Here is a 16200-nt window from a genome sequence, read left to right as displayed (position 1 = left end):
TTTGATGGTCACACGTGTGACCATCTATTGGATGCATCTAGTAATACCATAAAATATCCCTATGATATTTTAATAAAATGAGGTATTATTTTAAAAAAATTATGATCATGTTAAAATAGGGCTACTTTTTTCATTTCAATTGGGTAAAAGTGGCATAAAATTATTTTATAATAAGTAAAAAAAAATTGGAGAAAGTAAAGTAAAAGTCGAAAACCTTATTAATACTATATAATAAAGGAGAGAGGAGAGAGAAAAATAATGAATAGTTCCACAAAATTCCATGGGAGGGACCAAGGAAAGGACAAGAATGTAAATTCACAATGAATTTTTGTTCAACTTGTAATTCGAGCCAACGGATTTTCAGTCTCAAAAAACCTGCAGTGGTTTCCCTTTCCCATTTCTTCTTTAAAACCTTTCATCTTCTCCATTTTTCTCTCCCAGCTCAACAAACTCTCTCCCCCATGGATTCCTCAAATCCCACCGCAACAAAACCCTGCTTCCTCCACGACGCCGACGACGACGACTCCGCCGCCGGCATGGAACCCGAAATCTCCTCTCACCCTTTCTTCTCCAGAAGCTTCCGTTCTCTCTCCCTCTCCGCCGCTTCTAGATCTTCCCGTTTCGAAGATCCTCCCCCTCATTTCTTAGATTCCTGTTTCCTTTGCCGGAAACCCCTCGGGAATAACATCGATATCTTCATGTACAGGTTTGTTCACCATCTAGAATCTTTCTTGGGTTTTTTTCTTTGATTTTGGGATTTAGGATTTTAGGACTGAAATCTTGTGATGGGTTTTTCTTAACAGAGGAGATACGCCGTTCTGTAGTGAAGAATGTAGACAAGAACAAATAGAAATTGATGAAATGAAAGAGAAGAAATGGAGAAGATCATCAGCTGCTGCTATGAAAACACTGAGGAAAAAAGATCAACAAAGAAGAAGATCTACTTCTCCTAATAAATCATCTCCTCCGTCGGATTACCCTTTCTGTGCCGGCACCGTCGCCGCCGCTTAGGTTTTACATAAAAAAATAAAACTCATTAAGTACAACAAAAACATGGAAGAAGAAGAAGAGATGGGGGTTTCTTGTTTCTGTTTTTGGGTTGTGATTTTAAGATCTTGACTGAGATTAAATGGGGATCTGCAAAAGAGGAAGAGATTGAAAGATTGAGAGATCTGATCTGGTTTTTACTTCCTGTTTTTGGGATTTTTGGTTTTTGGGGTTTGGAAATGAGATCACTCTCTGCATATACATATGGAGTTAGGGAAGAGGGTGATTAATTCTGTATGTAAACTATGGGTTTTTATCTTCTTCTTCTTCTTCTTCTTCTTCTTCTTGAGACTGTTTTTTTTTTTTGCCCTAATCTATTGGGCTTTCATTTTGAGATATTAGATAAATAATATTCAGATTTTACTGTCTTCTATACTCTGTTTTTTTTTTTTTTTTTTTTTTTTTTTGGGTTTTTGTTTTTCAAATGGGTGTTGAATCACTTTTCAGTTTTCACTATTTTAACAATCTACCATGTGCCTTAATTTTTTTTTTTTAAATTCCAAATTCTATCATTTTAGGTCTTTTTTTATGTAAAGAAAATTGGATTGATTCAATTTTCTTCATCTTTTTTTTCTAAAATATTTGAGATTACAGTTCAAACAAAACTATTTTCAATTTTTGAAGGGAATAAGTATAAATTTTTAAATAATCATATTTTGAATAATATATAAAAACAGTTGGAATAATTTGTTAGTATGTTTAAATAATTTGTTAATAATATATAGGAAATGAATAACTGTGAAATTGGGTATGGACATTTAAATTTACTAGAAGTTTTATTAAATGTAGAATTTATAAAAATTTGGAGGGACCAAGTAAAAACATTTTTGAAGTTAAATAAAGAAAAGTGTCAGAAGTTAATTAAATTTGTAAGAGAAAAAAGAAACCTGGTTTCACGCAAGAAAATTTAACGGCTTTAATGCTGTAATTTAAAGTAAGTATAAAATATAGATCCCAGTTGCTTCAATGTCTGGACTAAAATATACTTTTTCTTATTTAAAATCAGTATTTTGAAGAAATATCATGGTGGTAAATATTTATGTGGCATAAACACTCGTAATATTCATTTTTAAGGTCGGAGGGCTGATTCTCCCTGCCACATAAAAGTATCCAGAAAGTAATATTGATGATTAGTTTTGGATGAAAATCGTTAAAATTTTATTTAAAAAACTTCTCTAAATTTTTTAAAAAATATCTCCACCAGAATAAAAATCGTTATTCTTCGTGAAAAAAATAATTTTAAAAATTAAAACAAAAAGTTAATTTGTTTGAAGTTCTTGAAAAAGATCAATTTTAAAATAAATTATATAGATATGTTCTTTTTTCATATATGTACTCTCATGTTTTTCTTAATTTTATAATTCTTAGTTTATATAAATTTTCTTAACAATAAAAATAAAATCTAAAATTTTAAATTAAAATATAAAATCCCACAAAATTTTGCAAAATTTCAAAATCAATATCTCCTCTTAAAATATATCAGAATGATAAATAGTCAAATAAAAATGTATTTGGCTATTAACACACATACAATTTTGTTAAAATATGCAAGTCTTAAAACCATTTGGTGTTTTATTTATTATATTTCTTCTTATTCTAGTTCATATACCTTAATTAAAGTGTGCAATTTTATTTATTTATTTATTTTAGATAAACAAGTGCTTAATAGTTAACAAAAAGGAGGTAAGAGTATTGAAGAAGAGAGGGGAGAAAAAGAAGAAAAATAGAGAGGTAAGACGATATTAATGGTTTATGTCCAAATATAGGAAAAGTATTTTTTAAAAAAGTTTAAGGGTATTTTTGAAAATTTTTAAATAAAAATTTAACAGTTTTCATAAAAAAAATCTAACGACAAAACTTTTGAAACGGATATTATTTTTGAACTTTTGAAACTTTGGGGACGTTTTTTTTTTTTTTTTTTTTTTTAACTTTTAAAACTTCAGGACATTTTTTTTATACAAAGTGTAAAGTTCAGGGACATCTTTTTATAATTTGACCTATTTTTTAAATAAGACAATATTATAAAATAATATTTTTTAAAAAATAAAAAATAGTTATGTCATGATATAAAAAACTAATTATAACAATAAAAAATTATAATCACTATCTATCTCTTAAGGAATTCAATTTTAATAGTAAACATGATTTATCAAAATATGTACATTTATCGATTTTTTTAAAAATCTTTTTCTCTTCATTTTACATGTTAATTGAAAATTTTTATCTTATAGTTGTAAATTCTAAATGGAGACTTACTAAACTCCAATATATTAACTCAAAAATTTATAGTGAGTTACAATTTTAAGTATTATTATATTTTATGAAAATTATTGTTGTTTTTCCTTTTAAAGTGAGGATCTAAATTATTGTGTTTAGACCAATGAAAACAATTGATGGAACTTGTTGAAGGGATTAATTATTGTATTGGCCCACAGAGAAAATGGGAATTGATAGGTTAGACTTGCTTGGAGGAATCCCTTTTCTTCCAAAGACTTTGGGTATTTTAAAACACATAAATTACATATTCAGCTTCACCCATTTATTTTTTTTTTATACAAAATTTAAAATTTATATATATACACACATCATATGAAAATATCCGGTCCTACGAGTGATCTAAAATTATACAAAAATAAAATAAAATAAAATAGGTCATACAATCTAAAACAAAAGCTTATACCTTTTACGTACGTAATAACAAGTGAAGTTATCTAAACAAACTATTTTGTATGCATATTAAGATTTTGTTCTCGTTGTCTCGCTCATTTGGGTTGAGGTCTTTTAGTTCATTGTTCTAGCTTTCACCTCTCTCATTCTTTCGGTTTAGATTTTTGTTTTTGTTTTTGGGGTTTCTCTATTTTCAATTCTCTCATTATTTTGGATTTGGAAATTTTTTCTCTCCCTCTCGCTCTTTGCTTTATAGTAACAAGAGACTAGAACCGTGTTTTGATCATTTTTGCAAGTGATGGTATGTGTAAAAATCAAAGAAACTTTAATTTAAAAAAAATGTGACATTTTATTCAATACCCAATGGGCTATCAGCAGCATCTTAAATTCCCTTTAACCATTTATTTACTCCTTAGATAACATAGGGTTAATTAGATTTTTTGGGTTGAATTTTATTTTAATTAGGTAATAGGGGTAGTTTTCAAAATGGGCTTTTTTTTGTGGCCTTTTTTCGAACGTGTCGCTTTCTGGATTATTTTATTATTTTTTTTTTCCGCGCATATGCGTCTCTTGTCTCTTGAAGAGACGCATTCATCCAAAAGAAAGAAAAAAAAATTAAGAATGCGTCTCTTCATAAATAATAATAAAAAGAATTAAGAATGAAACAACCTCATTTACTTCAATAAGTTGAAAACCACCCCTTTCACCTAATTAAAATAAAATTCAACCCAAAAAATCTAATTAACCCGACAACGTAACATAACTTTCTTTTAAATTTAACTTTTTTTCTACATTCATTAATTGATCGAGAGACTCACTACCTAACTAACTAGCAAACTAACTAACTGTATATATAAAGTTACTTTTTATGTTTAAACTATTATTGAGGTAACAATTAAGTTCTCAAAATTTAATTTGACAATTTAGTCTCATACTTAATTTGTAAAGTTTTAATCTATGTTGTAAAAATTAAATGTTGATTTTCCATTTAGACTGTCTATCTCATAAACATAGCGTTAATTAGTTTGTTCATCTACTAATGAAAGGACCTTATCAACTCTCAACTATAATTAAAGCTCATAGATTAATTGTTATTTCTACAATAGTTTAAGGACTAGAATTATTTCTAATTCGGTTCAGTCCATGATGACCACATACTTAGAATTGTGAATATCTTACCAATTTCTCTAAAACCCAGATGTTATAGAGTCCGAGGGATTACCATTAGCTGAGATAGTGCTAAACTAGCTAAACATTCACGAATATTAAAAAATAGAGGAAAATATGCTAAAATCCTACATCATATATATTCATTTATATTTTTCTTCACAATTTTTCTTCTAAAATAAGAAACAAAAATAGTGGTTCTAAATACCTAATCCTCACGGATGGTATTTTTAGGTCTACAAGGTTATGATTGTATGTTTTATTTTCTTCTTCTTATTTTTTTATTTATTCTGTTCATCAAACCATTTATTTTTTAATGCTTTCCTGTTCCAGCAATGTTCAACAAATCCAATTAGCAATGTTCTAGAGTTTTCTTGAATATAGAAGAAAGTACTGTACATTCAAGACAACATTATATTGGACACTATTTTTTCTCAAAGAGAAAATGGTCCAATCTTTTATGTTGGACCCAAATTTAAAGTCCAACTCAATTATATGTTAAATTAAGATAAAAAAAAAAAAGAAACAAAAACAAAATAAAAACTCATCTTTTTTAACTGAAGATGGAAAAACAGAAACATAAAAAACTGAAGGTGGAAATCTAAGGGTATGTTGATAAAAAATTCCGATTCCGTGTTATGTTTTCATATTTACTGAATTAAGTAAATATGTATTTTGCAGATAATTTAGATTTTGTTTTTGAAAATTGTTTTCGAATTCTATGTTTCAAATAATGTAAATTGTAAAAATAACATTTTTATGTTTTAATTGTATCTAAATTTTAAAATGCAAAATTATATTGAATAAAAATAAAAACAGAGTGTTGTTTCGGTATATGTTCTATTTATCAATTCATATATGTTCGTATATGTTGTCGAGTTGAAATGTCATTTCAATCTTATCAAAATCAGAGTACACCTATGAAATATAGACACACATACATATACATATACAAGATACGAGTACGGTAGGATACGGTGATGCGTTAATTTCTAAAAAAAATTATGATATTGATATGTTGAAGATATGATGCTTTTTTCTCTCTCTTTTCTTTTTTCCTAAAAGAAAAATTTAGGATATAGGTAAGCATAACATAACGATATAAAATGTAATAAATCCGAAAAAAAAAAAAAACATAAAATGTTACGTTAATGACGATAGTACAAGACACAATACAAACATTGAAATACATTACAAAAAGCAACATTAGAGATATTGAAATACAATAGTCAATGGAATAATGTAGGACATGTTTGATATCGTTCATGTTTCCTGTTTCTTGTTCCCTTTTCTTGTTTCTTGTTCCCTGTTTTCTATTTTTTTTACTAGAAATAAAAATATGTTTGGTAACTAATCCAGTTTATTGTTTCTTCAAAAAAAAAAAAAAAAAAATTGTTTGATAACCATTTTTTTGTTTTCGTTTCTTAAATTTGTTTCCTAACATCTTTTCTTATTTTGTAGTTTACATACAAATTAATTATGTAAAATAAAAAAATATATAGCATGTATTAAAATATAAAAAAATAATTATGTAATATTTACATTATTAAATACACATAAGTCTTGAAGCTACAATACACTTGTTTCTATAATTTATATGTCGCTAAAATTTTATTTGCAATATTATTTTTCACTCAAGTAATTTGTCTGATGTTGACTAAAATCCAATTTAATTATATTATTATGTGAACATCGTTGTTGTAAAATATTAAAGTGGACCTAAGTTAATATTTTAATAAACAAAATTTATATATTGTAAAATTCTAATCGGTTTCAAATGTACTAAAAATAATAATTTTAAATTTAAAATACTGTACAAACATGAATATTTCAAAATTCATATTTAAATACATATTGAAAATTTGAAATTTGAAATCAAAATAATATATAATTTTAACTATTGGAAAGTTTAAAATTCAAAATTAAATTAACATATAAATATAAAAAAAATAAAAAACAAGAATAAAAGAAATATAGAAAAATTAATAGAAAAGAAAGAAAAAATGAAAAAAAAAAAGAAATATTAGCAAAATTAACAAAAAAGAGAAATTAAAAAAAAAAAAAAAAACAAAATGGCATACAAGCATGTGGCTTGAAACAAGACATGATTCACAAGAATGGTGAGGCATAATTTTCTACCAACAAGTCAAGTATTAATTTTATTCATAAAAGAAATGAATAAAAAATAATATAAATTAGAAATAAAACTTGGAGAAGCTACAAATTTGGCCCCAATTTTTAGAAATATCCCAAATTTTAGAAATAAGAAATGGAAATGGTTATCAAATAAGACAGTTTCTTAAAAAAAAAAAAATGAAAAATAGGATCAAGAAACAAGAAACATGAATGTTATCAAACAGACCCGTAATAACTTACCTTTTCGACACACAAATGAATTGTAAATTTGAAAGTTATACCATGTCACATATCTACTATAGTTCATTCTATTTCAGCTCCGTCCATTTAATTCTTAATGCTTTCATATTTACTTCCAAAATAATTTAGATTAGGTCCTAGTAGAAGTCAACACTTGGATTGCAACAAAAAAAATTGATAAACCGAACCAAATCGATGAGTTTGGTTTGGTTATCTTATAATGATAGGATATATCTATTGAGAATTTGAAAATTTGAAAATGAAAAAAACTTGGTTGCACCCATTTTTATGCAACCTAGAGTAGTCTGTACACCAATAAAAACCTGCTATGTGTAATCATTGTTGGTTTGGTTTTATTTTTTGCTGAACTTTCATTAGTGATACAAAATTTGAAAGTTTGAAGTCAATTGAAACTATAAGACTTATTAGATATAAATTTGAAATCAATTTGAAGATTCTCCATACTTTGAGGTTTGTTCAATTTTTACTCTCGTATTTTTAAATGTTCAATTTTAGTCCTTATACTTATAATAAATCTTAAATTTAGTCATTCAAAATTGACTTTCATCAAAATTAACTAAATAAAAATAATAATTTTATGAAAAGAAGTATAATATGTGAATATGTTTTCGAAATTTAGAGTGAAAATGCTAACAAATAACAAAAAGTTTGTAAAAAAAATCAACAAAAAACAAACAGTAGAGTCTAAATTTAAGATTTCTTGGAAGTATATGGACTAGATTGAACATTTGAAAGTACAAGGATTATGATTGAACAAATTAATAGTATAATTACTTTAAATCTATATTGAATATATTAACCCTAGGATCATTCATGCCAAATTTGCCAAGATTAATTAACATACCAAATTCCATTAAGAGATTGATGATAACTTCAAGATGATGATAACTTTAAGATGACTATTGTTTTCCTTGCCCTTAGTGGGATATCTCTCTAGATGAGATTCAAGAAAACCGACATCTTATTGTTTTGGTATATTGGGGACCATAGCCCTAAGGTTTATTTATATACCAGTTCAATTAGGGTTCCCATTAAACCATAATTAACCAGGAATGAGCTTCTAGTCATTAAGTGCATACTCAATTAAAAATTTAGAGCCTTAATTTAATTATATCACATAATAGGACCCAATATAATAAAATAACCAAATGTGATAAAATATTAATTCACATACATAATCCATACTTTAATTATGCGTATTATTATTTAAATACATTTAACAATCTCTCACTTAGGCTATATTTGTGTACCTGATATAATTAAATTACATAAACCTTAAGCGCGCATAAACAAGTTACTTCAACAATAAAATTCTCCTTTAGTTCAATCTGGTCTATCTAATGTATTAGCACAGAATTAAGGCGGCTTCCGTCACTACCCTTGTAACTAAATCTTCTTTGATCACCAATTCTGATACATTCAATGACATAGATCAAATATAGATGGATAGCATGGAAACTACATGCAAAGTGATTTAAATTATGCCTATTTCCAACTGGTCCAAATTCTTTAGCGAGATTATTCTTAAAAACTTTATGCTAAACTTCATTTGCTAAACCACATGCATGATAAACAAGTTCAGATAATAAAACATAAACTATCAACTTTATTCTATATAGAAAATAAATTAAGGTCAAAGAATATCCTAAATAACAAACTCCAACTAAACCATAGAATCATGAGTGACTAACACCCATGTGAGCAACATGCTCATGAAAAACTTTAGAAGTTAAACCTCTAGTCAATGGATCTGCCACCATAGAGTTGTTCCTATATGTTCTATCAAAATTTGACCATTCTGAACTCTTTCTTTAACAACCAGAAACTTCAAGAAACTTCAAGTCTACATGCTTTGACTTAGTATTGCTTCTGTTGTTGTTAGAATACATCAGACTTATTGTCACAAAATAATTTTAGTGGTCTTTTTATGCCAACTACTATCCGTAGCCCAATGAATTTTTTTTGTAACCATATTCTATGATTGAACGCCTCATAACATGCTATAAACTCCGCAGTCATGGTAGAAGAAGCCATCAATGTTTGTTTAACACTTTTCCAAGATATATCTCCTCTAGCTAACATGAAGATATAACTTGAAGTGGATTGCAAAGTGTCTTGGCATCAAACATAATCAGAATCAGAATACCTAATGTTCTTTAACACTTCAGGTCTCCGATGAGTGAGCATATGATCTTCTGTTATGCAAATATCTCATAATCTTTTGGCTACTTTCCAATGATCCATCATCGAGTTTCTCAAATATCTGCTCTACACTCCAACTATGAACACAGTATCTGGACGTGTACATACTTGAACGTACATTAGAATTCCAACAGCTGATGCATAGAGAACCTTCTATATCTCTTTAGTCTCAAATACAGTACTGGGGCATTGACCTAAATGAAATTTATCACCTTTAGTGACAGGGGTATCTCCTTATGCATAATCTTTCATGCTAAATCTATTCAAAATCTTTTCAGTGTAGTTCTTTTAGATTACCTTGAAAATGATCTCGCAGTATTTCAATTTCTAATATAAAAGAAGCATCACCAAGATCCTTTATCTCAAAATTCTTTTTGAGAAATCTCTTAGCATCATGCAATAGATCTACATCATTATTTGTTATGAGTATGTCATCGACATATAATACCAGAAAGATTGATTTACTCCTACTGAGCTTGTGATATACACAATCTTCCACTATATTCACCTTAAAACCAAATGATGTTATTACTTCATGGAATTTGTGATACCATTGATGAGAGGCTTTCTTGAGACTATAGATGGACTTCTTCAATTTATATACCATATATTTTGAATTACCAGACACGAAGTTTTTTTATTGTACCATATAATTCGTCTTATTAATGTTCCCTTTGTTGAGAAACATAATTTTTACATCCATCTGGTGTAGCTCTAAATCAAAATGAGCTACCAGTGCTATGATTACCCTGAAAGAGTCTTTCGATGAAATCGAAGAGAAAATCTCTTTGTAATCAATGCCCTTTTGAGTAAATCCTTTTGCAAAAAGATGGGCTAACTGAACCCGCATTAAGGACATCCAAGACTATAGAAGAACTTCATATAAAGCATTTTCGGGGACTAGTCCACTTCCCATTACTCGACGAAGGCTATTGTCATATATACATTCAAACGCAGGTTGTAAGAGAATGTAACTAAACTATGACAGCACTCTTTATATCTTTCAATATTGCCATGTGAATCTCTTTTGGTTTTAAATATCCATTTACAACCTATAGGTTTCACTCCTGATGGTAATTCGAAAAGTTCCTAAATGTCCTTGTCCTTTCATGGATTTTATTTTCTCTTCCATAGAATTTGTCTACTTTTGAGAGTTAGAACTTTGTAGAGCTTGTTGAAAGTTGACTGAATCATCTTCCATCACGCCCATATCATTTTGATGTTCTTGAAGAAACACAATATAATCATTTGGAATTGTACTTCTTCTTTCTCTAGTGGATCTTCTTAGTGGCACTTTTTGAAGTTGTTGAGTTTGAACTTCAGGTCCAATAATGAGGACTTCAATGTTGTCTTGTTTTATAATTGGTTAAATAATGAAGTCAGAAATTAGAGCCTGAACATTATCTATAACCACATTAAAAAAAAAAAAAACCAATTCCTCTTCAAAAACAACTTTTCTTATGTTATCTTCTCCCCCAGACTCAACATCCTCAAGAAATATGGCATTTTTCGTCTCAAACAATGATCTAGAAGTGGGATCATAAAACTTGAAACCCTGAGAGCACTTAGAATACCTAACAAAATAGTAGCTAATAGTTCTTGAGTCCAATATTCTTTCGTTAGGCCTGTAAGGCCTAGCCTTACTGGACAAGCCCAGATGTGAAGATGGCTAATATTATGCTTCTTCTTGTCCACAGCTCATAAGGGGTTTTAGCTATCGCTTTACTAGATACCCTGTTAAGGATATATGCTAGTATTTAATGCCTTACCCCGGAGGGATTCTGGTAGAGAAGAAACACTAATCATACTTCTAACCATATCCTCAAGTGTTCTATTTCGCCTTTCCACCACACCATTCATGTTGGATTTATTCGGCATAATGCATTGCAGGACGATTCTACATTCCTCTAGGTATTTGAAAAAGGGCACTGAATATTCTTCACCTAATCCATTATATCTATTGTAGCATTCACCACCACGATCAGATTTGATAGCCTTAATTTTCTTTCCAAGTTGAAGTTAAATTTCAACTTTGAAAGACTTGAAAACGTCCAAAGATTGAAACTTCTCATGAATTAAATATAGGTACCCATATCTTGAATAGTTGTCAATGAACGTAATAAAATATTGTTGTCCATTCCAAGAACCCGTAGGCAATAAACCATAATTGTCTGTATATATTAAGTCTAAGACGTTTAGAATCTGTTGGCACCTAATTTTCTTATGTTTGTATGTTTTCCCTTAATACATTCCACACAAACGTCAAAGTTACTTAAATTAAGGGAATCAAGAATTCCATCTAATACAAGTATATAAATTCTCTAGTTAGAGATGTGACCTAAACGCTTGTGCCATAACATAGCGAAATTCGCATTTAATTTACACTCTGTACTACATGAATTAGATAACAAGATCATGTTAAATGAGCAAAAAAAATCAAGCATATATAGATTATCAATTAAAGAACCGATACCAATGAGCTTGAAATCTTGAAAAATACTAACTTTATTATTTCCAAAAGAAGAAAAACTAAGTTTGCCCAAACTGGAAGTAGAAACTAAATTCTGTCTAAATGATGGTACAATAAAAGTCTCATTCAAATCAAATAACTACTAGTTTTTAAACATAATATGAAATTCCCAATAGCTTCAACTGGAATTGCTTTTCCATTACCCACATAGATGAATCTTTTAGCATCACTTGGCGGCTGGCTCCACAGGCAACCCTACATAGATATATTTATGTGAGTAGTAGCACCAAAATCTACCCATCAAGTATCTGTAGATACAGAAGCTAAATTAACTTAAGAACAAACCAAAGTAAGAAGTTTACCTTTCTTTATACGCCACTTTGCGTAATAGGGACAATCTTTCTTGAAGTGACCTTCATTTTTGCAGAAAAAACAAGGATTTTCAGTAACCTATTTCTTGCTCTTATTCTACTGATATGTCCCGTCTACAACATCCGTAGATTTCCTTTTCTTCTTACCAAGAGATCAGTTGCCAAATGAGCACTTTCTGTCATTTCTCTCTTAATCCTATATTCTTCTTGCACATTGTGAGACAAGCTCATTAATACTCAATTTATCCTTCTGAGTATTATAGCTTATTTTAAACTGAGTGAATTGTACAGGAATAGAGACAAGTACCAGATTGATGAATAAATTTTCATTTATCTTGATATCAAGTGCCTTTAATTTACATGCGAGATTGGACATTTCCATAATGTACTTCTTTATGTTCTCATTGCCCTTATACCTTATGGAAGTTAGAGAAGTCAAACGACTACTTGTTTCCCCTTTTTCAGTTTTAGCAAAATATTTCTCAATTTGTGCAAGGAACGTATTGGAATTTTCACTTTCTGTGATAGAGTCCCAAAAAGACTCCGGAATGGAGTGCCTAATGATCATCAGACACATGCGATTTGACCGTTCCCACTTTTCTATATTAGTCGTATTTGACTGTTCTTCAGTAGAAGTAGGTTTGATCCTTAATGCAAGGTCCAAATCCATACACCCAAGAAGTATCTTTAAGTTCTTTCCAAATCATGAAGTTCGATCCATTCAAGTTAGAGATTGAACTCAGATTTCAGATATTTGAGTAAGACCAACTGAAACAATAAACAACAAAATATATACTCACAATTAAAATATAACAAAATAATTTCACATATATGATGGACCCCTTTAACAAGATATCTAACATAACATTGATGTCTAACCTTTGGGTAAAGACACCAACTGAAAATGATATTCTCAATATAGTAATCAAAGTATTGACAATAACTTCTATAAATAAAAAGATAGTGTTTCTTCGAACGGACTATTTTTCACTAAATTATCAAAATCAAGAATAAAAAAGCATCAACCAGAACTTCACCAAATAATTAATCAAGAAAAACTATTTATTTATTTATTTTAATTTCTTTAATTATACGTACTATTATTTAAACACGTCTACCACAATTTTTGAGTACAAAGACTAAAATGGTATTTTAATAATTTATAATTCAATAAAAAATCGAATGATCTTTACATTCAACAACAATTGGTGGCTATTAAAGTAAGCTTAGCTCAATGATAATTGATACCACCTTCTAATTTTTTTTCTATTCTTGAGATTGAAGATCCGATTTCTTATACCTTAATTGTTGTTAGAGTACAACAATGGGGGCATAATTGAGCTGAAAAGGTGGACAAATAATTTGGAATGCTTAAATGCAAAATAAGGTCTTAAAATGTTGATACAAAATTCAAAGTGAGCCAATGAATTAACTAAACCTTATGTAACTATATCGTCAGAGATATATATTGTCAAACCTTATGTAATTATTAAATTAAATTTTACATGTAAATATTTATATCGGTATTTTCATATTTTCATAAATTTGACATCTATATAAGTGGTGAATCAACATTTCATTATATTATAAAAAAATCATATAACATAAAAAATAAGCAACAAAATGAAATATAATATAAACAATATAACTTTTGACTTGTTTAAAAAGCTTATAATGTTTAAGTTTTTTTTTTTTTTTAAAAAAGACTTTGTTGTTTTTATAATTTTTTTTTAGAAATATCTATTGACATTGACATCTTACGATATTTTTATCGACATTTCATAAAATTGAGATCTCGACATTTTCATAAAATTGAGACCTCGACATTTTAAAACCTTGGATGTAACCTAGCTAGTAGTTACAAACTCACACAACCTTTTTAAGTTTGATAGTTCAATTTCCCCACACCATTTGTTAATGTAAAAAGACACATTCTTGTTAAAATCAAACTTATGAATAGGGGTATTAAAAAAACCTCATGATCCAAAAATATCGATCAACCCAACCTAATTCACGCAGTTTCGATTGGGTTGGGTTAGGTTCAAATAAATGAATACTTTATGGTTTGGGTTGAGTTTATGGGTTTACCTAAAATTATCCAAACTAATCCAAACCAACACGAATTTTATTAACTTTAAAATGTAGTTTTTTTTTCCCTTATGATATAATTATATATACATATTGAAGGAACTCTTATTCAAGAGTACCTACGAGCGAAAGCGGATCTTTCCAATTCATTGTAACAAAATTTCCACATATACATTCAAACATAATAATATGCATTCATAACGCTAAATAACTGGCATGCTCAAAGGAATAATAAATAAGAGATCGAGAGATCATATCAGTTGAAGACTGATTCTTCACAGCAAATCTCGCTTTCGCTGGAACGGTAAGTTATCGTTCAGCAAATCCCAATCGTCTATCTTGAACAGTCTCCACACGAACAGAAGAAAATGGGGATGACACCGCCACTCAGAGCCCTTAGTATTCTCGGAATGAGAATCCAAAGGGTGGGCTTTGTTCGGATTTGGTAGAGGGAAGGAGGAAAGGAGATCGTATACAACGATCAATCAAGTGAGAAAAAGACTCGTCTATTGTATAGACAAAATGCTTGATCGTTTAGGTGAAGTATACAATCGTGTAGGAAAAGGTAAGCGGTCGTCTAAACGATCGTGTAGGAAAAGCTAAGCGATCGTCTATATGATTGTTTAGTAAATATTGAACGCTAAATAATCGCTTAGGAAAAGGTAAACGATCGTTTAGTAAATAGCGCGCACGGGTGTAAGCGTTAAGCGATCGCTCAGCACTATTATATAGGTAAGCGATCGCTCAGCAGTATTGTATAGGCATTGGTTTTACTAAGCGATGACACACTTCAACACTATGTCCGTGCATTCAACGATTAACACACCGTGAGCTATTTAAGCGTCTCAAAGCGATTCTTCAACTGAATCATCCATTATGAAAACAGAAGAGACACCGACCTATTATCCCTTAACTGTCCAATTAATAGACAATGAATATAATCACATTATATTTATAACTTATGGATTAATATCATATATTAATTATAGTATTTTTCCTCCACTAGATATAAATCATATTTATATCCAATTTCCTCCAAATTAATATATCTCATACATGTTAATTATATCATATATAATTAACTAGTTCAATTATATCATATATAATCGAGCTCCCTCTTGTCAATTTGAACATTTCAAACTGACCCAAAAACTGATTCTCAACTTGTATCCAAGCTACCAAGGGGACCTTATGGACCTATGGCTCAAAGCTTCAATGGTACGTGAATAACTGACTAAACTCTTTAGCCACGATATCCACCATTCGTTAACTGCCTGACATTTCACTAAAGACCGACAGTTGAACTCTTCTTACCATAAATATATTTTTATGTCCATTGGATATAATCAATCATCAGTACGATGACCCTTCATAGATGCTCGTAAGTACAGCTGACCAATTTATTGTTTTGCCCCTGTAGTTACATCTTACTCCTTAAGTACCACTGATCCCTCTAATGAACAATACAACATAGTTCTACTATGTGTGAACACCTCTCGGGCCATAAGAAGGTGTGTGGCGCCACATCGTTCAAGCCCCGGGATCAGCCCTTAAGAGAGCAATCTATCTACTTACCCTTGCTTTGGGGAAGGAGTGAACTCCATCTTGTGAAGTTGAGTTCCCAACTCCCAAATTAGACGAATCCCCAAAGTGGTAGGTTTGAGTCGGCGCTCTGACCACTCGCACCCATGCAAATCAAAGGACCGCCCTCAATGACAGGTGTTCCCAAGATTGAGGTCATGTTACCTATGGTCATCCTAGTGAAGTGAAATCTCTGTCATGAACGGAGTT

The 16200-nt window shown here is 29.6% G+C and overlaps 1 protein-coding gene across 1 annotated transcript; it reads left to right on the top strand.

Moving 5' to 3' along the window:
• Positions 1-385: 385 nt before the first annotated feature.
• LOC120089923 (FCS-Like Zinc finger 2-like) lies at positions 386-1420 on the top strand. The gene is made up of 2 exons (XM_039047365.1): positions 386-706; positions 804-1420. Exons 1-2 carry the CDS (start codon positions 462-464, stop codon positions 1009-1011), a joined length of 453 nt encoding a protein of 150 aa, XP_038903293.1. The 5' UTR covers positions 386-461; the 3' UTR covers positions 1012-1420.
• The last annotated feature ends 14780 nt before the right edge of the window (positions 1421-16200 follow it).

The sequence above is a fragment of the Benincasa hispida genome, chromosome 11, assembly GCF_009727055.1.
Source record: "Benincasa hispida cultivar B227 chromosome 11, ASM972705v1, whole genome shotgun sequence".
NCBI lineage: Eukaryota > Viridiplantae > Streptophyta > Magnoliopsida > Cucurbitales > Cucurbitaceae > Benincasa > Benincasa hispida.
This window is presented reverse-complemented; position numbering and strand designations above follow the sequence as displayed.